This window comes from Rhinoraja longicauda, chromosome 32, assembly GCF_053455715.1.
Source record: "Rhinoraja longicauda isolate Sanriku21f chromosome 32, sRhiLon1.1, whole genome shotgun sequence".
Taxonomy (NCBI): domain Eukaryota; kingdom Metazoa; phylum Chordata; class Chondrichthyes; order Rajiformes; family Arhynchobatidae; genus Rhinoraja; species Rhinoraja longicauda.
This window is the reverse complement of record NC_135984.1, coordinates 5,850,729-5,877,361: the sequence shown is the minus strand read 5'-3', so window position 1 is coordinate 5,877,361 and position 26,633 is coordinate 5,850,729. Positions and strand designations below refer to the sequence as shown.

At 45.1% G+C, this 26,633-nt stretch overlaps 1 protein-coding gene across 4 annotated transcripts in view; it reads left to right on the top strand.

Moving 5' to 3' along the window:
- Nucleotides 1-26,633, top strand: part of pcsk7 (proprotein convertase subtilisin/kexin type 7) — a 148,265-nt gene that overhangs the window by 44,948 nt on the left and 76,684 nt on the right. For all 4 annotated transcript variants that reach the window (XM_078426706.1, XM_078426708.1, XM_078426709.1 and 1 more), the window contains exon 8: nucleotides 2,207-2,307. In XM_078426706.1, the coding sequence (XP_078282832.1) occupies nucleotides 2,207-2,307 (101 nt within the window). The remainder of the gene's footprint in view (nucleotides 1-2,206; nucleotides 2,308-26,633) is intronic.

Here is a 26,633-nt window from a genome sequence, read left to right as displayed (position 1 = left end):
CGGAGCTTGTAGATTTGCCCTGTGACTGTGTGGGCTTTCTTCGGGTGCTTCCACGCTCCAAAGACATGCAGGTTTGCAGGTTAATTGGCTTCTGTAAATTGTAAATTGTCCCAAGTGTGTGTAGAATAGTGCTAGTGCACGGGGTGATTGCTGGCCGGCGTGGACTCGGTGGGCCGAAGGGCCTGTTTCTGCGCTGTATCTCTAAAGTCTAAAGACTGAACAATTTGATTTATTGCCCATGTAATTTCCCTTGATTGGAGCATGTGGATATTATCTCCAGTGCTTGCTCAAAAGTGTGCAATTGGTTGTAAAGCATGTTGGGGCTTCTGATAGGAATGAGAAAAGTGCTAGATAAACATCGGCCTTTATTTTGAATATCACATAACAATGTAATCTCTTGCAGCTTTTCCACTTGAGAGTAGGTGACCTCCTTTTAATCCAACGCCCAGAATTTTTACTTTGGAATGTTGGCTTCTGTTGAATGTAGTACACCAAGTGACTGAAAATATAATTAACTTCTCAACTTTATCCTTGAATATCTAAGTACATATTTCAACGAGAATGGACAATAGCAATAGGAGTGGTTATATTTAACTGCTTGTACCATAAATCTCTGGTGCCCGAGAGTGGCGCAGTGGTGGAGTTGCTGCCTTACAATGCCAGAAAGACCCAGGATCGATCCTGACTACGGGGTGCTGTCTGCACGGAGTTTGTACGTTCCCCCCATCTCCCTACGTTCACCCGTAGGTTTTCCCCGGGTGCTCCGGTTTCCTCCAACACTCCAAAGATGTACAGGTTTGTAGGTTGTGTAAGAAAATAACTGCAGATGCTGGTACAAATCGAAGGTATTTATTCACAAAATGCTGGAGTAACTCAGCAGGTCAGGCAGCATCTCAGGAGAGAAGGAATGGGCGACGTTTCGGGTCGAGACCCTTCTTCAGACTGAAGAAGGGTCTCGACCCGAAACGTCACCCATTCCTTCTCTCCTGAGATGCTGCCTGACCTGCTGAGTTACGCCAGCATTTTGTGAATAAATACCCGGTTTGTAGGTTAATTGGCTTCTGTAAATTGTCCCTAATCTACAGGGCTGTCACTGGTCGGTGTGAGCTCAGTGGGCCAAAGGGCCTGTTTCCAAAGGGCTGCATCTCTAAAGTCTAAAATCTAAACTGCTCTGCAATAATCTATTGAGAATGCAATTCCACCATTGAAGAGCAAGCAATTAGTGTGAAGGAAATCTTGGTAGCTTCTCTCGCTCGTCTCCTCCTTTAGTCTGTTTGGGTTTGGTCAAGAGGAAGTTGTGGTTTCAAGCCGATTATTTGGTTTTGAAAGGGAAAGAAAACGAAGGTGTTACAAATCTGAAATAATGACGGTGTTCATTTATTCTGAACGTCTGAGTCAAGGTGATTCACAGGGTCGCGTTCAAACTAAGAATGATAGTGGAACACAAAGAGATACCTAGGGAAGGTGGACGGCGAGATTATAATCATGTATTGTCTTTCTGCTGACTGGATAGCAAGCAACAAAAAAAGGTTTTTCACGACACCTTGGTGCACGTGACAATAAACTAAAGTAGCTAACTAAGATGACCAACCGCTTGGTCAAAGAGGTGGGTTTTGGGGAGCGTGTTATTGAAGGGAAGAGTGGTGTAGGAGGGATTTGCAGAGCCTTGAGTCCTGAAGGCACACCAAAGGGGTGTGTAGAAGTTCAGAGCTTGAGTGGCAGGTACAGCAGTGTACCCAGAAGATGTAGCAGTGGACGAGATTGCAAGAAACCATTACATTTTAACCTGAAGGCAACCGTAGTTATATTGCTATTCTAGTATGTTTTTTATGTGAAACTAATAAATAGTGGATTACATACTCTTAGTAACTACAGGTATATTTTGGTACAAAACGCCTCCCTTTTCCAGCGTCTTCCCCCCCCTCTCCTCTATGATCAGTCTGAAGAAGGGTCCTGACCTGACACATCACCTCTCCATTCCCTCCACCGACACCACCTGGCCAGCAGAATTACTCCAGCACTTTTTATTTTACTCAAGGTTCCAGCGTCTGCTGTTCCTTGTATTTCCACCTGTGTTTGTTCTTTGCTCCTTGAAAGGCCAGCGGGCCCTGGTTTAATTCCTGCTGCCGAACTAGCAGAGTGAATACTTGGTTGCCCGCTATTTTCCGAGGTGCTTTCAGCTTTAATCTGTTCTGTCTCTCTCCAGGGGCCGTGGATGAAGAAGGCCACATGCCATTCTATGCAGAGGAATGTGCTTCCATGTTAGCAGTCACCTTCAGCAGTGGCGACAAGATGATGAGAAGCATCGTGAGTGTTGCACAGTTACAGTTAAAACAATCGGGGATAATCATTGTCTGGCTTTCAAGATCACTGAACCTTGTGTTTTATAATCTAATCGGAAAATGTTTTAATATTTTATATTATGTTGTATTTTTGCTCAAGGTCGGGTATCAACAATCTCTTGTGTCTCTAATACTTTATAAACTCTTCCGCCCGCTTTCCATAAAGTAAAAGGATGACGCGGGGACCTCATTGAAACTTACCAAATAGTGGAATGCCTGGATAGAGTGGATGGGGAGAGGATGTTTCCACTAGTGGGGGAGTCTTGGATTAGGAGGCATAGGCTCAGAATAGAAGGACGTTCCTTCAGAAAGGAGGCGAGGAGGAATTTCCTTCGTTAGAGGGTGGTGAATCTGCGGAATTCATTGCCACGGGTGGCTGTGGAGGCCAAGTCGTTAAGTCTTTTTAAGGCGGAGATTGACAGATTCTTGAATAATAAGGGTGTCGAGGGGTTATGGGGAGAAGGCAGGAGAATGGGGTCGAGAGGGAGAGATAGATCAGCCGCGATTGAATAGTGGAGTAGATTTGATGGGCCGAATGGCCTAATTCTGCTCCTATCACTTATGAATAAGGGGTGGGCCATTTAGGAATGAGATGAGGAACGTTTTTTTCACCCAGTGAGTTGTGAATCTGTGGAATTCTCTGCCACAGAAGGCAGTGGAGGCCAATTCACTGGATGTATTAAGAGAGAGTTGGATGTAACTGTCGGGGTACTGATTCTGGATGATCAGCCCTGATCACATTGAATGGCGGTGCTGGCGCGAAGGGCCGAATGGCCTACTCCTGCACCTATTTTCTATGTTTCTATGAAGTAATACAGGAAGCAACTGTACTAATGATGGATGATTTGTGCACTTCTTCCAGTTAAACGTAAATGGTGGGAAAGTATTCTTGTAGATGCAGCTCAAAAAAGCTAATTGAGAAATAGAATATCCGTCCTTTCCAGGATGTCTCTTGGTAGCTCTTGGCAATACCAGCACCAAAACACACTGGCTTAAAGGAGATGAACTGTGTAAGTAAAAATTATATGAGAAGCCAATGAAATATGCAATGATCTGTTCAGCACCGCAGTCGAGTCTGTCGAACCTCTGTAGTGTAGTTTAGCCTAGTTTATGTTAGTTTAGAGATGCAGCGCAGAAACAGGCCCTTCGACCCACCAAGTCCACGCCAACCGGCGATCACCCTGTACACTAACACTGTCCTACTCACACAAGGTACAATTTACAATTTTATCAAGCCAATTATCCTACGAACATTTACATCTTTGGAGTGTGGGAGGGAACTGGAGTTCCCGTAGAAAACCCACACTGGTCACAGGGACAACGTACAAACTCCGTACAGACAGCACCTTGTAGTCAGGATCAGACCCGGGTCTCTGACGGTCTAAAGCAGCAACTCTACCGCCGTGCCGCCCTGTACTTGTGTCTGTATTCCCTCCAATGCGGTTTTCTCTATTCTCAAGGCCTGACGGCAGATGGAGAGCAGAGAGCAAAACGTCTCTGACCTCACCCGTAGTGAACTGGGCAATGCCCACCACTTTCTGCAGCCTCCTTCATTCCTGAGGTTTTGCATTACCAAGCCAGACCATGATGTAACCAGTCAGTGTATCACAAAATGCTGAAGTAACTCAGCGGGTCAGGCAGCATCTCTGGAGAGAAGGAATGGGTGACGTTTCGGGTCGAGACCCTTCTTCAGACCAATCGATGTACTCTCCACTGATACCTGTGGAAGGTCAAAAGGGTATTTGGCCTCATGCCAGGTTTCCTGAACCATTCGGAGGAAGGAGAGACGTTGGTGAGATTTCTTTTGATCGCATCAATGTGAAAATCAGATTTGGTGATGTATGTTCTTTTAAATATTTATTCAGTGTTACTGGGTGCAGTAATTAGCAGAGATAAAGATTGTGTGCGACCAAGCCTAAATATTATTATTAAATCTATTTCACTCCCTAAATGTCAATTCAGCTGACACATTGCGACACAAAACAGGAAATCAAACCCTTCTCCCTTTCATTCTGTGTAGAGTCATACAGCGTGGAAACAGGCCCTTCGGCCCAACTTGCCCAGGCCAAACAAGATGCCCCATCGACACAAGTCCCACCCTCCTGCATTTGGCCCATATCCTTCTAAACCCCTCCTCTCCATGCACCTGTCCAAATGTCTTATAAATGTTGTAATAGTACCTGCCTGGACGACCTTCCCTGGCAGCTCGTTCCATTTACCAGTCCATCACCCTTAGTGTGAAAACGTTGCTCCCCGGGTTCCTATTTAGCACTTTGTGTCTTTTTATATGTAAACCACCATCTGCAGTTCCAACTATCTGAGTGATACCAACTGAGCAAGAAGTGAAGCAATCACTTGGGAAAAAAATTGATGGTGGGTTACCCGACGTTTAATGGTGCGCACCAGAATTTTCCCCGTTTAATAGTAAAAGCAGTGCCATGTTCATAACCCCGAAAGCATTTACACCTCCATCTCATTCCACCAGGACTTGATAATATCCTTTAAAGTTCACGGAAAGGCCTAATTAGGTAAAGGCTTTTGAAGCGTTCATCTGAATGCGTTGGAGAGATTTACTTAACAAGGTTTCAGTGCCACTGCCTGCTTACTATCACATGAACATCCATCTCAAAGTTGGAAACTCAACCTAACTGGCAATCATTCAGAACTTTAATTAACACTGGGTGAAATAGGATGGAAAACCAGATGCAATCTTCATTTCATATGTTTCTGAAAAGGTCAATGTCTGGATTGTTCAGGATATTTTTTATTTTACACGGTATAAATAAAAAATTCAATTGGCATGCCAGCATGAATTCCACTTTCATATGTCAACCCATTAAAAAAAAAAAAAATCTGGTTTATTAGCTGTGATTTGCATTGCAGCCTGCCTTTGAAATGTGAAAACTTAGTTTCACAACCAGATGAGAGCATATTTTGGCAGCAATGCAGTCGCTGCTGTTTCTACTCATCAACAAGAGCTGGAGTTGAGAGTGTGAATCTCTACCCCCTCCCCACCCTCAAGACTGTTTGGGGCCATTTTATTTCGGCCTTTGAAACTGCAATCCCAAAACCTAGGGAGGTGGCCACATGAACCAGCACTGTCCTAGTTTGACATATTCTGTGCCAGGTTGGATACACACAGTATTTGAGTTGAACCAAGATAATGAAAAATGGAGTAGCTCAGCGGGTCAGGCAGCATCTCTGGAGAACATGAAGGGCGACGTTTCGGGTTGGGACCCTTCTTCGGTCTGAATGTTCTCACCATGTTCTTCGGAGATGCTGTCTGACCTGTCGATTTACTCCAGCACTTTGTGTCTTTTTTAGTATACCAGCGTCTGAAACTCTGAAGAAGGGTCTCCTATTCCTTTTCTCCAGAGATGCCGTCTGACCTGCTGAGTTACTCCAGTTCTTTGTATCTATCTTTGATTTAAACCAGCATCTGGAGTTCCTTCCTACACATCTGAAGTTCTTTGGGGTCTCTATAATCAAAGACTTGTCTCACCCTGGTCATTCCTCCTCCTCCCCCCTCCCGTCGAGCAGAAGATGCAGAAGCTTGAAACCATGCACCACCAAACACGGGAGCAGCATCTTCCCCTCTGTGATGGTCCTTCCATAAACTAGGGCACTATCTGATTCAGCTCCACCCCATTGCGATCATTGGACTGTCTGTGGAACTGGTGCACTATAATACTGAGAACTGCATTCTGCACCCTGTATCATCCCCTTTGCTCTATCTTTTGAACTTTGAGTTTGAGTTGATTGTATTTATGTACTGTATTATCGATTTAATTGGATCGCATGCATTTCGCTGTACCTCTGCATATGTGGCAATGATAAACCTAACCCTCCACAATGGCACAGCTAGTAGAGCTGCCTCACAGCTCCAGTGATTTTAAGTCGGGTTTACTGTCATCTGCACAAGTCCAGTGAGGTAGAGGCCATTCTTTTCTTGTAGATAAGAAGGTGCCAGTATCCACCTTTAATATACATACACCTTTAATAAACATATATGTCACCGGAATACAAAATAGTGTTGAACTTTTTAGAGGTGCTGGTACATGCAGTGTGGTTCTAGAAGCTTGAAGCTGGTGGTCACAGTCCTCAGACTCCTGTACCTTCTTTCCGATGGTAGCACTGAGATGAGAGCTGAGAGCGGTGTGGGTCTTTGGTGATTTTACTTGCCTTCTTGAGGAACCTTTTTTACTGTGCAGGGAGGGAAAACACAGACAAGGTTTCAGGTGGATGATTTTTCAACAGAACTAGTAAAATACACCGATCAACCAAAACGTTATAACCACTGACAGGTGAAGTGAAGAACAATGGTTATCTTGTTACAATGGCACCTGTCAAGGGGTGGGATATATTAGGCAGCAAGTGAACAGTCAGTTCTTGAAGTTGATGTGTTGGATGCAGGAAAAATAGGCAGGAGTAAAGACCGGAGCGATTTTGACAAGGGCCAAATTGTTATGGCCAGACGACTGGGTCAGAGCATCTCTGAAACGGCACAAACTGGCGACAGGGTGTTGAGCGCCCAAGGCTCATCAATGCGCGAGGGCAACGAAGGCTATCCCATCTGGTCCGAACCTACAGAAGGTCTACTGTGGCACCAGTCCCAGAAAATGTTAATGGTGGCACAGGAGGAATGTGTCACAATACACAGTGCATCGCACCCTGCTGCGTATGGGGCTGCACACGGAGGACCAACAGCATATTAGTGTTGGAAATATGAGACGCAAGGATTGCAGTTGCTTTTTATCTATAATTGTTGCATTAATTGCCATCTTGAAACGACTGTTCATAGTCAGTAGATGAGCAGGGAAGCCAACAAGGATATCTGACCAGAAGAGCACAGAACCGATCTGGTTCGCCCTTGCTCCACTTTAAATCATCATTCCAAGAAAACTCCAAGGTGGCAGCAGTCGAGTTGCTGCCTCGGAGACCCGGGTTCAATCCTGACTGTGGGTGCTATTTGCGTGGAGTTTATACGTTCTCCCTGTGACCACGTGGGTTTTCTCTGGGTGCTCCGGTTTCCTCCCACACTCCAAAGATGTACAGGTTTGTAGGTTAATTGGCTTGATATAATTGTAACTTGTCCCTGGTGTGTAGGGTAGTTGGTGCTAGTGTATGGGGGTCGGTGCGGACTCGGTGTGCCTGTTTCCGCACCCTATATCTAAACTAAAATGAGGAGATCATTAATATTTAACCTGGTTGATTCAAACACTTCAATAAATTGTCACGTTCCGTTTGCAGCATCTCTCGTGCAGTGGGCAGCACACGTTCAAAATCTAAATGTGCTTCGCCACATGGGGCTGTCTGCATTTAACCGATTCTGTTTGTCAGCATAGACGTCACTTTGCCTGGTCTAGTTTGGGCCTTCTTCATCTTGGATCTTAAAACTATGTAGAAAGGTTTATTTCAATCCCATAAAACAGACCGTGGATTTTGATGTGGGAATATTTTGAAGAACTCGCGTTGGTATTTGAGATTTTTTTGTTGTAAGAAGTTTTGCTGGTGGGAAATGCTTTCTATCCATCAATAGAAAGTCTTCGCTCCCCCCCCCCCCCCCACCACCACCACCACCTCACCCTTGTCCTTCTCTCCCCCTTTGACAGTCTCTCACTCCATCTCCCCCTTTCTGATTCTCTCTTTTCTCTTCACTATCTCTTTTCTCCTCTATTCTTTTCTCTCTCCTTCTCTCTCTCTTTTCCCTTTCTTTTCTGACTCGCGCTTCTCTCTCTCTCTCTCTCTCTCTCTCTCTCTCTCTCTCTCTCTCTCTCTCTCTCTCTCTCTCTCTCCTCTCTCTCTCTCTCTCTCTCGCTCTCTCTCATGTCTCTCTCTCATGTCTCTCATGTCTCTCTCTCTCTCGCGCTTCTCCCTCTCTCTCTCTCTCTCTCGCTTCTCTCTCTCTCTGTCCCTTTCCCCTGTCTCAATTCTCTCACTCTTTCTCTTTTTCCCCTTTGTCCCTCTCTCTCTCTCTCTCTCTCTCTCTCTCTCTCTCTCTCTCTCTCTCTCTCTCTCTCATGTCTTTTTCTCTCTCTCTCTCTCTCTCTCTCTCTCTCTCTCTCTCTCTCTCTCTCTCTCTCTCTCTCTCTCTCTCTCTCTCTCTCTCTCTCTCTCTCTCTCTCTCTCTCTCTCTCTCTCTCTCTCTCTCTCTCTCTCTCTCTCTCTCTCTCTCATGTCTCCCTCTCATGTCTCCCTCTCATGTCTCCCTCTCATGTCTCTCTCTCATGTCTCCCTCTCCCTCTCCCTCTCCCTCTCCCTCTCCACCCTCTCCCCTCTCCCTCTCCCTCTCCCTCTCCCTCTCCCTCCTCCCTCTCCCTCTCCCTCTCCCTCTCCCTCTCCCTCTCCCTCTCCCTCTCCCTCTCCCTCTCCCTCTCCCTTCCCCTCCCCCTCCCCCCTCTCCCTCTCCCCCTCTCCCTCTCCCCCTCCCTCTCCCCCTCTCCCTCTCCCCCCTCCCTCTCCCCCTCTCCCTCTCCCTCTCTCTCTCTCCCCCTCTTTCTCTCTCCCCTCTCTCTCTCCCCGTCTCTCTCTCTCCGTCTCTCTCTCTCCGTCTCTCTCTCTCCCCCCCTCTCTCTCCGTCTCTCTCTCTCCGTCTCTCTCTCTCCGTCTCTCTCAATTCTCTCTTTCTCTTTCCCCCTTTCTCTCCCTCTCTCTCTCCTCTCTCTTTCTCCCTGTTGAATATTTGAGCGTGCAACCTGGCCATCTGGAATGGCGTGTGTACAGTCTCAGCATCACCATTTGTGGTCCTATTGCATTCCTCTCCGCTTGACATTAATCATGTTGGGATCAAAAAGGAATCGCAAACAAATACAATGGAGGTTGCACATGTGCAGCTGTTTAACTACAGCTAGGTGCTGGAGGCTGTGAAGCAGGACATGAATGTGTTTATAACTTCACTGTTATATCTTTGGCTCTGATTGGTTTTTTTTGCTCTGCCTATTCCTGCCCCTGCCTGAGTTACTCTGAGAAATCCAGACATCACCAGACATCACCAGACATGGCCTCTATCACGATTCACTCTGCAGTCTTATGGTTATTTTCTGTAGTTTGGGGCTTTTGACCTCAGTTTATTAAATTGTTTTTTTAAAAATCTCGTGGGAATGTCCTGAACATTCCAAAACATGTGCTGATAGAGCCGTTCAGCACAGAGACAGGCCAATCGGCCCAACTGGTCCATGCCAACCAAGATGCCCATCGACACACTAGTCCCAATTGCCTGCATTTGTCCCATATCCCTCTAAACCATTCCCGTCCATGTGCCTGTCCAAAAGTCTGCTTACAAGTTATTCTGTCTACCTGAATTTCTTCCTCTGGCAGCTTGTCCCATATAGTTGCCCCTCGGGTTTCTATTATTGCGGAGCCCATAATCAGGAACAGAATGGATGGATTAGAGAAAATCAGCCTAGATTTGTTAAAGGCAAATCAACTCAAGCTAACTTCATTACTTTTTGATGCAATCACAGAGCATAGCCCAGACCATCACACAAACGAACCTTCCTGCCATTGATTTCATCCTCGGCAAGGCCACCAGCATAGTCAAGGACCAGTCTCATCCCGGTCACTCCCTCTTCTCCCCTCTTCCATCAAGCAAGAGGTACAGAATTCAGAAAATGCACACCTCCAAGGACAAGTCAAGGACAGTTTCTTCCAGCTGTTATCAGGCAACTGAACCATCCTATCACCAACTAGAGAGCGGTCCTGACCTCCCATCTACCTCATTGGGGAGCTTTGAACTATCTATTGGACATTACGGGACTTTATCTTGCACCAAACATCATACCCTTTATCCTGTCTATGTACATTGTGGACAGCTTAATTGTAATAATGTATTGTCTTTCCGCTGACTGCGTAGCACGCAACAAAAAGCTTCTCGCTGTACCTCAGTGCACGTGACAATAATAAACTGAACTAAACTCTGGATGAAGGCTGTGAGATTGCTTGACTCACAGAAGATGTTTGATGAGGTGCCACATATCAGGATTTTCATCGAGACTGCAGGCCATGGGGTGAAGAAGTGATGTATAAATTGGAATAGTGACAGGAAGAAAAGTATTGAAATGCTGTTTATAGGGTTCGAGGAAAGTGGAATGCTTGTTAATTGACTGATTTGGGTGAAATAAGGAAAAGACTTTGACTCAGAGTGCCCAAACATGTCTTTGGAGGCTTATTTTAGGAATGGAGCAGAAGACCTTGGTTCAAATATAAATTTTTCCCCAAGTCTAATTCCCACATGCCAGGTGTAATACTGAGTCTTTGGGCCAGAACATGCTGGGAACAATCAGTAATTTTGCATCGAGCAGCCAGATTTACCCTTGTGAGTTTGGGACTTAAGTCGGAAGTTCGTTTCACACATCAAAGTCTCACAAGGTGTTCAACACTTAAGGTACAGGTCAGTGTGAAGGCAGGTTTTCTCATTGACAGTGCAGGTGTAATGGGTAAATGCACTGAGTCCAGCTCCCAACCTGACCACAGAACCAAAACATTTCTGTTTGATTTCATGCCCAGGGCAAGCTTTGAAATTCAATATTTGTACAAGGTGGGATTGGCTCCATGTGGATATCAAATTCTCACTGTAAATCAGCTTCACCTGAGAGGCTGGCGAAGGAATGTGGGAATATGGTGCAGGAGCGTGTTGTTATGGGTTTGGTCACCATTCAGTCTGTTTCCTGTGTAGCTGCATTTGATCCCCTGGGAATTAGTGCAGAACCTAACTGCCCTTCGCCCCCCTTTCTCCCCCCCCCACCCTTCTCCCCCCCCCACCCTTCTCCCCCCCAACACCCTTCTCCCCCCCCCCCCCCCACGCTGGAGTAACTCAGCGGGTCAGGCTGCATCTACGGAGAAAAGGAATAGGGGAATGCGCATTGAAATGTGGGAGCCCACAATGGTCCATTGTTGGCTGTGGAAGAGGTGATAACGAAGGGATGCGAACAGTGAAACTAGCAGGACCATTGTGGGGTCTAGCAAGACATCTCGAGTGGGGGATGGACACAGAGAGAGAGGGACTGCAAGTGTTGCTTGAAATTGGAGCAATGAATATTCATACTGCTGGGTTCCAAGCTTCCCAAGTGAAATATGGGGTGCAGCTCTTCCGATTTGTGTGTGGCCTCAGTCTGAGTGGAGGAGGCCCAGGACAGAAAGGTCAGTGTGGGAATGGGACTTAAAATGTTTGGCAACCGGGAGATTGTGTCGTCAAAGGCAAACTGAGCAAAGGTGTTCAGCAAAATGATCGCCCAGTCTGCGTTTGGTCTCGGTAGTTAAACGGCAGTAGATTTGTAAAAAGCATAGAATTACTGTACACACTATTAGAATACACCATGTGACCCTAATTTGTTTCATTGGGTTGTTTAAATTAATACTGACTAGCTAATTAATTTATTGCATGGTATGGGAGGCGCATTCCCAATCTCGTTGTACCCCTGTACAATGACAATAAAGATATATTGTATTGTATTGTATTGTGTAGGAAGGAACTGGAGACGCTGATTTAAACCGAAGATAGACACACAATGCTGGAGCAACTCAGCGGGACAGGCAGCATCTCTGGAGAGAAGGAATGGGTGATGGGAAATGTCACCCATTGCTTCTCTCCAGAGATGCTGCCTGTCCCGCTGAGTTGCTCCAGCATTTTGTGTCTATATTAGAATACACCAGAGAGGGTAACACACCTTCTCGATGGCAACTGGAGATGGGCGATAAATGCCGGCCCTCCCAGTTATGCTCGCATTCCATAAACAAAGATTAAAGGGCCATTAAGCCCAGCTTGTTTCTGCTAATGCTTACACTCATCACGAGCTTCCTTCCATTTTCATAGAATCGTAAAAGCTTAAGGCACAAGAGGTGGCGACACCGACAAAGAAAAGATTGATTCTCTAATCGCCCTCTCTGTCACTACCTTGTAGACTGCAGATATCAGATGTTGGTCCTGGTTTTTATATAAAGTGGTGCGGGTTTTAGCTTCCATCATTCATTCAGACACTGAGCTCCAGCATTCCGAGCGTGAGTCCTAACCTGCATTAACTTCCATGGTTTTTCATCTTCACGTGTTCTTAGAATTTCATCATTAAAGGCCTCTATATTAATCATCTATAACCATTCATTATCTCTAATCATTATTCATCTGCTGAGAATTTCTGGCATTTTCTGTTTGGCATCCCGTCACGCGGAGGGCAGACTCGTGTACAGTTGTGGGGTGGAGCTGGGTTCGGCACACTGTGCGGGTGCACAGCTTTGCTTTAGTGTTAGTTTACAGATACCGTGAGGAGACTGGCCCTTCGGCCCACTGAGTCCGCCCCCGACCAGCGATCCCCGCACACTAACACTATCCTACATGCCAGTGACAATTTACAATTATATTGCCAATTAACCTACAAACCTGTACGTCTGTGTGATGTGGGCGAGAACTGGAGATCCACTGAAGAAAACCAACGCAGGTCACATAGAAACATAGAAAATAGGTGCAGGAGGAGGCCATTCGGCCCTTCGAGCCAGCACCACCATTCATTGTGATCATGGCTGATCATCCACAATCAGTAACTAATGCCCGCCTTCTCCCCATATACCTTGATTCCGCTAGCCCCTAGAGCTCTATCCAACTCTCTCTTAAATCCATCCAGTGATTTGGCCTCCACTGCCCTCTGTGGCAGAGAATTCCACAAAGTCACGGGGAGAAGGTACAAACACCATACAGACTCGTAGTCAGGATCAAACCTGGGTCTCTGGCGCTGTAAGGCAGTAACTATGCTGCCATGTCCCCACGGCTCCCAAGGACAGTTTCACTGCCTCTCAGCCACTACTTACTGGTGATCATGTTACTGGCACCATCCGCAACAATAATTGGAGATTGACTGAGATAAGTAGTCTTAGTAGGACACGGACTGGATGAGATTCAAGGTCAGTGTAAAGGAAGTGTAAGAAAATAACTGCAGATGCTGGTACCAATCGACGGTATATTAGTGTGGATTTGCCAAGAGAGTCTGGAGAGGTTTGCAGGGGTCCCTGTCACGATTTATTCCGAGCAGCTCCGTCACAGAGGACTCTGTGATCTACGGACTGTTCCCAGGGACGCACTCCGAGACTGACATCGAGTGCTGCTGGAAGGTCATCAACTCGGTGAAAGACGCTCTTTGGTCTGCCCGAGCTTTGTTGACCTCCCAGACTGCAGGAGTACGTGCTGAGGGACGCACTGAAGCTCGGTGCAGCCAACACCAAGGCTCTGTGGGGGAGGGCCACAGTCTAGGGGCCTTCCGCTGCTGGACACGGGGGGCAGGGTGTGGTGGAGAGAGACGCCCCTCCAAATAAGGGATTCTGTGTAAATTTCTGTGTAAATTTGGAAATGAATATCTGCATTGAATGTGTAACCTCCGGAAATGTCGGACAGGGTTTTTGAAAAGAAGATGTTTTGTAAATATTTATTACGTGAATAAATATTTTTTGATATAAAAAAGGTATTTATTTCACAAAATGCTGGAGTAACTCAGCAGGTCAGGCAGCATCTCAGGAGAGAAGGAATGGGTGACGTTTCCTACGACCTACACCTATTGAAGGGTCTCGACCCGAAACGTCACCCATTCCTTCTCTCCTGAGATGCTGCCTGACCTGCTGAGTTACTCCAGCATTTTGTGAAATCACTATAAAGGAAGGCTGACTTCACTTCAGCTGCTGGGTGTGTAATTGGACTGGGGAATTAATAAAACCATGGACGGTTCATGATTAGGAAAACGCACATTGTAAATTCTGACCGCCGCATAGAAAATATAAGAGTTTTGGCCTGACAACTCCAAATAAATAAATATATCTATTATTATCTGCAGAAGTAATTATCTTTTTTTGGGGAATGGTCCTGTGTTTGGAAGCATGAGAGGCTGAGACCCAGGCACAAACTAAATGCCATTGAGCTTGTGTATAACCCCCTCTGAGCTGCCGATATTTTTGTTTAATTAACAACAGTAACAGCTTCCATTTGTGAGGCAGCCTAAATAAAGGAAAATGTTCCAAGAAACATAATCAAACTAAAACGCGGAGTCACGTGAGGAGAGTTGTGAATCTGTGGAATTCTCTGCCTCAGAAGGCAGTGGAGGCCAATTCTGAATGCATTCAAGAGAGAGCTAGATAGAGCTCTTAAGGATAGCAGAGTCAGGGGGTATGGGGAGAAGACAGGAACGGGGTACTGATTGAGAATGATCAGCCATGATCACATTGAATGGCGGTGCTGGCACGAAGGTCCGAATGGCCTACGACCTACACCTATTGTCTGAACTTCAAGGTACACTACATCCACTGGCTCTCCCCTGTCCATTTTCCTAGTTACATCCTCAAAAAATTCCAGATTAGTCAAGCATGATTTCCCCTTAATTTCCTCTTCATAAATCCATGCTGACTCGGAACGATCCTGTTACTGCTATCCAAATGCTCCGCAATTTCGTCTTTTATAATTGACTCCAGCATCTTCCCCACCACTGATGTCAGACTAACTGGTCTATAATTTCCTGTTTTCATTCTCCCACCTTTCTTAAAAAGTGGGATAACATTAGCTACCCTCCTATCCACAGGAACTGATCCTGAATCTATAGAACATTAGAAAATGATCACCAATGCGTCCATGATTTCTAGAGCCACCTTCTTATGTACCCTGGGATGCAGACCATCAGGCCCTGGGGATTTATCAGCCTTTAGTCCCATCAGTCTACCCAACACCATTTCCTGCCTAATGTGAATCTCCTTCAGTTCCTCCATCACCCTAGGATCTCTGGCCACTAGAACATCTGGGAGATTGTTTGTGTCTTCCTTAATGAAGACAGATCCAAAGTACCGGTTCAACTTGTCTGCCATTTCCTTGTTCCCGTAATTTGCAGATGATACTAAGCTGGGGGGTAGTGTGAATTGTGAGGAAGATGCAATAAGGCTGCAGGGTGACTTGGACAGGTTGTGTGAATGGGCGGATACATGGCAGATGCAGTTTAATGTAGATAAGTGTGAGGTTATTCACTTTGGAAGTAAGAATAGAAAGGCAGATTATTATCTGAATGGTGTCAAGTTAGGAAGAGGGGATGTTCAACGAGATCTGGGTGTCCTAGTGCATCAGTCACTGAAAGGAAGCATGCAGGTACAGCAGGCAGTGAAGAAAGCCAATGGAATGTTGGCCTTCGTAACAAGAGGAGTTGAGTATAGGAGCAAAGAGGTCCTTCTACAGTTGTACCGGGCCCTGGTGAGACCGCCCCTGGAGTACTGTGTGCAGTTTTGGTCTCCAAATTTGAGGAAGGATATTCTTGCTATTGAGGGCGTGCAGCGTAGGTTCACTAGGTTAATTCCCGGAATGGCGGGACTGTCGTATGTTGAAAGGCTGGAGCAATTAGGCTTGTATACACTGGAATTTAGAAGGATGAGGGGGGATCTTATTGAAACATATAAGATAATTAGGGGATTGGACACATTAGAGGCAGGAAACATGTTCCCAATGTTGGGGGAGTCCAGAACAAGGGGCCACAGTTTAAGAATAAGGGGTGGACCATTTAGAACGGAGATGAGGAAGAACTTTTTCAGTCAGAGAGTGGTGAAGGTGTGGAATTCTCTGCCTCAGAAGGCAGTTGAGGCCAGTTCGTTGGATGCTTTCAAGAGAGAGCTGGATAGAGCTCTGAAGGATAGCGGAGTGAGGGGGTATGGGGAGAAGGCAGGAACGGGGTACTGATTGAGAGTGATCAGCCATGATCGCATTGAATGGCGGTGCTGGCTCGAAGGGCTGAATGGCCTACTCCTGCACCTATTGTCTATTGTCTATTGTCTAAATTCCCCTGCTTCTGTCTTCAAGGGACCCGCATTTGCCTTAACTATTTTTTCCCTCTTCGAATACCTAAAGAAGCTTTTACTATCCTCCTTTATATTATTGGCCAGCTTACCTTCGAACCTCATCTTTTCTCCCCGTATTGCCTTTTTAGTTATCTTCTGTTGCTCTTTAAAAGAGTCCCAATCCTCTGGCTTCCCGCTCTTCTTTGCTATGTTATACTTATTCTCTTTTATTTTTATGCTGTCCTTGACTTCCCTTGTCAGCCACGGGTGCCTCTTACTCCTCTTAGAATCTTTCCTCCTCTTTGGGCTGAATTGATCCTGCAACTTCTGCATTATTCCCAGGAATATCTGCCATTGCTGTTCCACCGTCTTCCCTGCTAGGGTCTCCTTCCAGTCAAATCTGGCCAGCTCCTGCCTCATGCCTCTGTAATCCCCTTTGCTATACTGTAATACTGACACTTCCGATTTTCCCTTCTCCCTCTCAATTTGTAGATTAAAACTTATCATATTATGATCACTGCCTCCTAATGGCTCTTTTACCTTGAGTTCCCGTATCAAATCAGGTTCATTACTCAACACTAAATCCAGAATTGCCTTCTCCCTGGTAGGCTCCAGTACAAGCTGTTCTAAGAATCCATCTCGGAGGAACTCCACAAACTCCCTTTCCTGGGGTCCAGTACCAACCTGATTTTCCCAGTCTACCTGCATGTTGAAATCTCCCATAACCTTTTCGACATGCCAATTTTAGCTCTTGATCCATTATATTTTCGACATGCCAATTTTAGCTCTTGATTCAACTTGCACTCTATGTCGAGGCTACTGTTTGGGGGCCCTCATCCTTCTGAACTCCAGCGAGTACAGGCCCAGTGTCGTCAAATGCTCATCATATCTTAACCCAATCCTTCCTGGGATCAATCTCGTATACCTCCTCTGGACCCTCTCCAAGGCCAGTGCATCCCTCCTCAGCTATGGGCCCAAATGAGAGCTTCATGGTTATTATTTGTCGATTATCTGAAAGCCTGACCTAAAGATTCAGCAAAGTGAGTTCAGATCCCATTACTGCCATGGTTTGGCAATGACATTTGGTTAATTAAATAAATTTGGAATGAAATATCAATAATGGTGACCTTAAATTGTTAAAACATCATCAAAATCCATCAATGTTCTTTAAGGAACAAAATTTGCTATCCTTGCCAAGTTTGGCTTGGTAGACTCTAGCTGTGTTGTTAACACATAACTGCTTAACTGTCATGCCAAGAATTTCACCCCTGGTCAGTAGTTCTAAACACATTATGTTGCAAATCAAAAGTTCATGAGTTCTCGGAGCATAAGTAGGCCATTCAGCCCATGAAGTCTACTCCGCCATTCAATCACGGCTGACTGATCTTTCCTTCTCAACCACATTCTCCTGCCTTCTCCCCATAGCCCCTGACAACAGGTGGAGGTGGGTTTTAAAGAAGAAATGCAGAAAACACAAGTTTGGGGAGAGTGGTTCATATCTTAAAGTCCAGCCGCTGAAGATAGGGTTGAAATGGTGGAGCATTTAAACTTGGCATTGGTTTATCATTGTCACATTGTGTGCTGAAATACAGCAAAAACCTTTATTTTGAGTACTGTCCAGGCAGACTATACACATACATGATTACGACAGGTAGTGCAAAAGAGAAACAGAGGACACAATGCAGTGTTACAGCAACAGTGAAAGTGCAGATTAAATGAAGTGCAGGTGCAGATTGGAAGATGAGGGCACTCGAGGCCAGAATAGAAAGTGTGCAGAGTTTACAGAGCTGCAGCAGGTTATGGAGATAGAGAAGGGAGAAAACATGGAGACTCAGTAGTGAAATCAATCTTTTTTTTGTGGGCTCAAGTTATTGGCACTCCTGTTGTCATGGTGACCACTGTCTCCTTAATCACTCCCTTTAAATGTGAAGCAAACCCTTCTATGTTTAGACTCCTACTTTGTCAGCCTTAATGGACAGCACTTTAGGGGAAACTAGGTTTGAGTATATTCATCTAAACAAAGTCCAATGTTGAACGGTGGAAGTGCTACATAGTCAGAGTCTTGGATGAAATTCCTAATTGAAACCTTGTCTGTCCTCGGAACCAGTTGTATAGATTAGGTATGTGCAGGACGGAACTGCAGATGCTGGTTTACATCAAAGATAGACACAAAATGCTGGAGTAACAGTGGGTCAGACAGCATCTCTAGAGAAAAGGATTAGGTGACGTTTCTGGTCGAAACCCTTCTTCAAACTTCTAAAGATTAGGTACATTGTTTGGAGCAGAATAAGGAATTCTTCTGGTGTCCAGGGCGACCTTTGTCATTCCAGATGACACCACAGAAATTAGATCATTCTTAGCTTTGGTTTTTGTGGGAACCTGTAGCATATAGAGAGCCGTTGTGTTTGCCGACAAAGCAGCAATAACTTCATTTCAGAAGCATTTCATTGGTTACGAAGTGCATGCTGTTCAACTGAAAAGCATTCCAAAGATTTACCTTATTTTTTCAAAGGTTTCCAGCATGTACCTCTTCCACTGTAGTGAAATGAATTGAATTGAAAGGACACAAAGCGTTAGAGTAACCCAGCAGGTCAGGCAGCATCTCTGGAGGACATGGGTAGGTGATGTTTCGGGTCAGGAACTGAAGAAGGGTCTTGACCAGAAACGCCACCTATCATTCTGTAGAATGGTCTCGTCCCAAAACATCAACTACTGTATCTACATTCTCCAGGCATGCTGCCTGAACGACTGAGTTACTCCAGCACTTTTGTGTATTAACCAGCATCTACAGTTCCTTGTCTCGACACCGTGAATTGCATTGAGGTGTTTCTCGGAGGAGCGTAACCAAAGCACAACCAAAACGCAAGCCCTCTTTCTTTCAATGGCCATCAGTTAGTGCATCGTATCACCTCCCACTCCTGTGCAGGACCTGTCCTTCAGCTGTACCTGACATCTCACTCAGCAGGTAAAGTTAGCTTGCCCCACCTGTCTGTCCAAATGTGGGTTGTCTTTGCTAAATGTGCAATCTGTCCAGTCATCAGTCACCCATTTCGACTGTATACACTGGAATTTAGAAGGATGAGAGGAGATCTTATCGAAATGTATAAGGTTATTAAGGGGTTGGACACGTTAGAGGCAGGAAACATGTTCCCAATGTTGGGGGAGTCCAGAACAAGGGGCCACAGTTTAAGAATAAGGGGTAGGCCATTTAGAACTGAGATGAGGAAAAACTTTTTCAGTCAGAGAGTTGTGAATCTGTGGAATTCTCTGCCTCAGAAGGCAGTGGAGGCCAATTCTCTGATTGCATTCAAGAGAGAGCTGGATAGAGCTCTTAAGGATAGCGGTGTCAGGAGGTATGGGGAGAAGGCAGGAACGGGGTACTGATTGAGAATGATCAGCCATGATCACATTGAATGGCGGTGCTGGCTCGAAGGGCCGAATGGCCTCCTCCTGCACCTATTGTATATTGACTGCGAGTCTTGTCCGTCAGGTGGCTGCACCATTTGGCAAAATTTGATGCTTGCTGCCTAATCATTGATTTCACAGTCGCCTCGTATAAAACCATATCAACCGTAGCACCACGAACGCTCAAAGGAGCAGGCTCCATGACCTGGGAATTTTTTTTTGTTGCCGAAAGTGGTGACAGTTTCCCACTTACCAAGGATGCAGCTGGCTGAGAGAGTGTCCAGCAGGTCAGGGTGAACCTGTTTCTTGTGTCAGACGTAACAGTGATTGCCTTCAGGACGATGTCCCTGTTCACGAGGTGTTCGATCCTGTTGCTTTGCAGCGTCGGCGGTCATTTTTATGATGGTTGTGAACCTTTTTTTTTGCTAAAGTGAAAACTGGGAACCCCGTGCATCTGTTTTTTTACGAGCGTGTTCCTATGATTAAAAAGCGCTTGTGCAGAACAGTAAAGGAATGGGGTAAATATGTCCTTGCAGAACATCTGTCTTACTTGGCAATGCACCTCCCTCCTCACAAACCAAAATTAAAATACCACCAGAAGGGTCCAGCGTTTCTTTGTAACATTTCTGCTAACATTGACCAACGAAGAGAAATATCCCTACAATTATTTCCTTGTGAGGATTTTGTGCAGCGTATTTAGAAATAACCTCAGTATTCTTATTCTCGTGGTCATTTATCCAAAATCTGCAATTAATTGAAATGTACAAAAGCATAGCAACGAGGAACTGCAGATGCTGGTCAATACACAAAAGGACACAAAGTACTGGAGTAACTCAGCAGGTCAGGCAGCATCTCTGAAGAATAGGTGAAGTCTTAGGTCGAGACCCTTCTTCAAACAGAGTTTGAATAGGTGAATAGATGGATAGGTGACGTTTTGGGTCATGGTCCTTCTTCAAACTCAGTTTGAAGAAGGGTCTCGACCCAAGACATCACCTATCCATGTTCTTCAGAGACGCTGCCTGACCTGCTGAGTTACTCCAGCATTTTGTCCTTTCATCTTCAAAAGCATAGTTCTTGTTTTCATCTTTTGGCATGTTTTTGTGTCAAATGTTCTTCATTACTGAGTTTTTCTATTTTCTATTGCGACTGTCCCTGTGAGCTCATCATGCTGTACTCAAACCCATCAGACAGGTAGGACTGTTTGTCCCAGAGACACTCTTGGTACACTGACATTCGCCACGTCCATGGAGGTCCTTTGCAGTAGTCATGTGCGACTGGAATTTAGTTCATGTTGTGACATGGAATGCATGGACACCAATTTACACACAGCAACAGGTCACTTTATCAGGCAGTCAGAAATGCGCACTTTGTGTGACATGTTGGAAGCTACTACCTGCACATTTTTGTGTCGTAGAGTTGTACAGTGTAGAAACAGGCCCTTCAGCACATCTTGCCTTTGCCAACTATTATGCCCCTACATGCTAATCCTGTATTAATCATTTGTCTCTCGATGCCTCATTCAGGGTATAGATCTGGGCTGCAGTGCAATGGTTCCAAGGCTCCGTTGACTGCAGCCTCTCCTCATGCTTTTATTCTTGTGCTAGAAGCAATTCGTCTTTCTGATCTGATTTGTGGAAAGCTGAGGCTGCCCAGACTGACAGGTAATTGCTGCCCTCGTCTCCCCTTTTCCCATCTGCCACCCACCCTCCTGATCTGAGCAGTTCACAAATTACTGCTGGCTGTATGGTGAGGCTTTATTGCCCGGCAGTTCCCACTCTGCTGAGGTCCACACGGCAGCCAGATTGGGTTAAGCCAGCTGTCACAGGTGCTTGGCAAGGAGGCTGAGCACATTCAGATGTGTAATTGAAGTGAGTAAGTGAGATCAGTTCTTTTGTGTACGCGTTGTCAGAAAGTTACAGTTCAATTTCTGGGCTCTCAGTCACGGTGCTGTAATCCCTTGAGGTCAGGCCAGACCGGGTGAGGACAGCAGATAGGTTCGGCACGGTGGCGCAGCGGTAGAGTTGCTGCCTTACCGCGCCAGAGACCTGGAATTGAGTTTGTGCCTTCTCTCTGTGACCCCACGGGTTTTCTCCGGGTGCTCCGGTTTCCTCCCACACTCCAAAGATGTACAGGTTTGTAGGTTAATTGGCTTCTGTAAAATTGTCAATTGTGCCGACATAGATACAGGGTAAGGGGAGGGAGGTTTCGGGGGGATGTGAGAAAGAACTTTTTCACCCAGAGGGTGGTTGGAGTCTGGAACTCACTGCCTGGGGTGGTGGTGGAGGCGGGAACACTCACAACGTTTAAGAGGCATTTGGATGGGCACTTGAAATGCTACAACATTCAGGGCTACGGTCCAAATGCGGGAAAATGGGATTAAAATTAGACTGTGTTTGGTAACGGGCGGCACGGACACGATGGGCCGAAGGGCCTCTTTCTGTGCTGTAGGACTCTATGACTCTCTATGACTCTATGTGTAGGGTAGTGCTAGAGTACAGGGTGATCGCTTGTTGGTGCGGATTCAATGGGCCAAAGTGCCTGTTTCCGTGCTGTATCTCTAAAGTCTAAAGACTGATGTCCCTTAAGAACAATAGTAACAGTAAGGTTTTCACAACAATCCATTGGTTTCACAGTGGCTTCAACTTGAAACATATTTAATGACTTGATTTTAAAGTCCCAGTTGGCGCGGTTGGAACAAAACACACAGCTCAGGATGAATGGTTTAGTCGAATAAGTAAGTTAACTGCAATCCTGTGTAAAAGCACTTGGGACACATCTCACACCCTTGCTCAGATTAAAAGTCCAGTCCACACACAGCCTGTGTGTCTCTGCTGGCTTTCCTCCCACAGCTGGGAAGTATTAGAGCAGAAATGCAAGCTGCTGTGATGAAGTTAACTAGCGGTTTGTTACGCTCATGTTTTATGCTGAGTGTCCATCTCGCCCATAAAGATTTAAATGGCCCATCTCCGTCAATTAACCGAGCACTTAAATTACATCACACTGCGCTTCCAGTTCTCGAGTGGTGACCTTTTTAAAGTGAGGGTTTGTGTTTGTGAAAGTTCAATTGAAAATTAGTTGCCTGCACTTATGAGATGGTGATGGAGGGGGAGGGGGGTTGGGGAAACTACGGTACATGATATATCTCCGGCCTCTTGTGCATCTTCGGAGCTAGCTGCTATCTGCACCACTGGAGGAGGTTCTGTAAACCAACCTAGCAGGGACTCAAAGTGCTGAAGCAACTCAATGGGTCAGGCAGCATCTCTGGAGAGAAAGGATAGGTGACCCTTCTTCAGAATGAACATTGGGGGCAGAACCAAAGATACTAGAGGTGCAAGATAGACCACTCGACCCTAAAAACCCTAGTATGTCAAGGTGCCATTTTAGTAGGCAGAAACTTGCAGAAACTTTTTAAAAGAAAAATAATAAAAATCTGTGAATTGATAGATGAGATATATTCTGCATTTTAATGGTATCATCACACATACTGTTCCCCCAAACATTGGTTACACTGCGAGAGACATAACAGACACAACAGGTTTTGCCTACTAAAATGGCGGACGTTACGCTCCTTTGCGTACTACACTTCAGTATAGGCGATTTCAACAGATTGGTCCATCTTGTTCCTCTAGTATCTTTGGCAGAACTGGAGGCGAGAAGAGATCAGGGCCGGCAACAGATGACCTCAGGCAGATTGTTTCCTTGGTAGGGCAATTGTCGGACCTTTGAATTGATTGTGCAATACATTGCCCTCCATAATGTTTGGGACACAGAACCATCATTTATTTATTTGCCTCTGAAGAGAAAACTGAAGAGGACTAGCCCCCAAAATAAGCATAAGCTAAAGATGGCTGCAATACAGGCCTGGCATAGCATCACCAGAGAAGATACCCAGCAACTGGTGATGTCCATGAATCGCGGACTTCAAGCAGTTATTGCATGCAAAGAATATGCAACAAAATACTAAACATGACTACTTTCATTTACATGACATTGCTGTGTCCCAAACATTATGGTGCTCTGAAATGGGGGGGGGGCTATGTATAAACACTGCTGTAATTTCTACATGGTGAAATCAAAATGTATAAAAATAGCCTTTATTAAAATTAAAATCTGACAATGTGCACTTTATCCACGTGATTTGTTTCTATTACAAATCTCAAATTGTGGAGTACAGAGGGAAATAAATAAATGATGGGTCTTTGTCCCAAACATTATTGAGGGCACTGTATGTCTTCCAAGAATTGCTATTCTAAAATATATGGAAGGGCATGTGGTTTAGACAACGCAAGCACTGTGACAATCCCTGGTTTAAGTGATCTCACGCCATCGATCAGATGGATCTATTGGATGTGAATTTTGTGCTTCATTCCAAGTGTCCACCAAAATAGTAAAAGGCAAGACTGAGTTTATGTGGCATCTTTTACGATATGTCCTGAGAAGTTTCTAACCATTAAAGTTATTTTCAAGTCAGTTAAGGACAGATAAGCCCACAGATAACATTGTAAAGTTAGTTAATTATAATTATACTAATGATAAGTAGGTATTTGGTTTCTGTGATGGAGATTCAGCAGTAAAGATTGTCCAGTGTCGGGGAAAACCTAGCTGCTGTTTTGAAATGGTGTCATGGGATCTTTTATACCTCAGCTGAGAGAGCAGGATTGGCCTTAGTTTAACAGAACAACACATCTGTCTGTGTCTCAGACAGCATCTCAGGAGAAAAAGCATGGGTGACATTTTAGGTCATGACCAGTCTGAAGAAAGGCCTGACCTGAGCACAAAAACTGACCTGAAACGTCTCCCAATCTTTTTTCTACACAGATGCTGCCTGACCCGCTGAGCTACTCCAGCACTTTGTGTCTATTTTCGGTGTAATCTGGCATCTGCAGTTCCTTTCTACATACATTTGTCTGTGCAATGCTCTCTCAGTATTAGTCGCCTTCTAATGCAACATCCCCTTAGGACTGTCTGTCCAACAGTGCAGATCTATATTGACCCATCACCCCAACGTGCCCACACCAACCAACATGTCCCATCTGCACAAGTCCCACCTGCCCGCCTTTGGCTCATATCCCTCTAAAACTGCCCTATGAGAGTACATGTCTCAATGTTACCTGCCTCAACTACCTTCTCTGGCAGCTCGTTCCATACACCCACCACCCTTTGTGTAAAAAAAGTTGGTCCTCAGGTTCCTATTCAATCTTTCCCCCCTCACCTTAAACCTGCGCTTTACCTTAAACGTGTTCAAGCAACTCGTCAATAAACCTGCAGAGATACGATCAGAAATGGAACAGTTAAAGTTGAATATGCTTTCATTTCAAACAGCCAACCAACTCTGGGATTCATGTTGGAATAATAATAACATGATACACTGTTTATATTTTCCACATGTGGATTATTGCAGAGTATGGCTGCAGCTCTAATGTATAAACAGAAAGATTATATTCTTTTAATTCTCATATGCGAATCATTGCTTGACTGATCCCAAATTTAGTCACACAGATCTTTTAAAGATCTCTAAAACATTTGGAAGAAGTTTGGAAATTAATTTTTTGCTGTCGTTTTCAATAAATTAATTTAGTCTCTGGCAGTTGATGAAACTCCTTGCTTGCTTGCTTTCCCGATACTGGGGTTATGGTTTTTATTCAAATTATCCTCAAAAGGGCTTACGTCTTTAAATAAAGTGCCTTTCACAATTTCAGAATGTCCAAGTCAAAGACAATTAAGTAATTTTGAAACCATTGTTGAAATGGCAAAATGTGGAGTCGTTCATTTGGTAGTGGGAATAAAGGCGTAGACTATTTTTCTAAACGGGAGAGAATTCAGAAATCAGAGGTGCAAAGAGACTTAGGGGTGATGGTGCAGGATTCCCAAAGAGTTAATTTGCAAGTCAATTCGGTAGTAAGAAAGGTGAATGCAATGCTAGCGTTTATTTTGAGAGGACTAAAATATAAAAACAGGGATGTTATGCCGAGACTTTATAAGGCACTGGTCAGACCACATTTGGAGTATTGTGAGCAGTTTTGGGCCCCATATCTGAGGAAGGATGTGCTGACTTTGGAGAGGGTCCAGAGGAGGTTTACGAGAATGATCCCAGGAATGAAACACAGGCACTGGGCCTGTACTCGCTGGAGTTTAGAAGGATAAGGGGGGGGGGGGCCTCATTGAAACTTATTAAATAGTGAAATACCTGGATAGAGTGAATATTTCCACTCGTGGGAGAGTCTAGAACCAGAGGCAGTAAAAGAACAGACCTTTAGAAATGAGATGAGGAGAAATTTCTTTGGTCAGAGAGTGGTGAATCTGTGGAATTCATTGCCACAGATGGCTGTGGAGGCCGTCAATGGATATTTTTAAGGGGGAGATTAACAGATTTTTAATTAGTACGGGTCCCATGGGGTCATGGGGCGTCGATGAGAATGGGGTTGAGAGGGAAAGATAGCTCAGCCATGATTGAATGGCGGAGTAGACTCGATGGGCCGAATGGCCTAATTCTGCTCCTAGAATTTATGAACTCATGAAATGTTGCCAGAGATGTGGGAGAGTTGTGCAAAGCTATGTGATAAAGGTCAGTTCATCTGCTTTGATGTCAGTCGAAGGACGAATTTTGGCCAGTTTTTCAGGGAGGATAGTTTTACTCTAGTTGAAAGAGTGAACAAAAGATCAGTGGAAGTGTTTATAACATGCACTCTGCAGCATGCCCTCTACTGCAAAGACGAGTCTGCTTTGGTGATGCTCAAGTGTCAGGGACCCAAAGAGCGAATAAATAAACAAAATTAATCATGACTGAATGGAAGGACACTGTTCTCATTAATGCAATGTCTGTTTAACAAATTGTCACATGAGATTATTCCAGTCGAGTGCAGTTGAATGGAGTTTTGATGGGTTTAAGAATGATGTTTCACTGGGATTAATGAATCACGCTCACTTCTTGCATCGCACTCATAAACCTTGACAAGTGCAGGAAAGAGCAGCAGATGCTGGTTTACACCGAGGATAGACACAAAATGCTGGAGTAATTCAGCGGGTCTGGCAGCATCAATGGAGAAAAAGAATAGGTGACGTTTTGGGTCGGAACCCTTCTTCAGTCTGAAAGAAGAGGAGGAT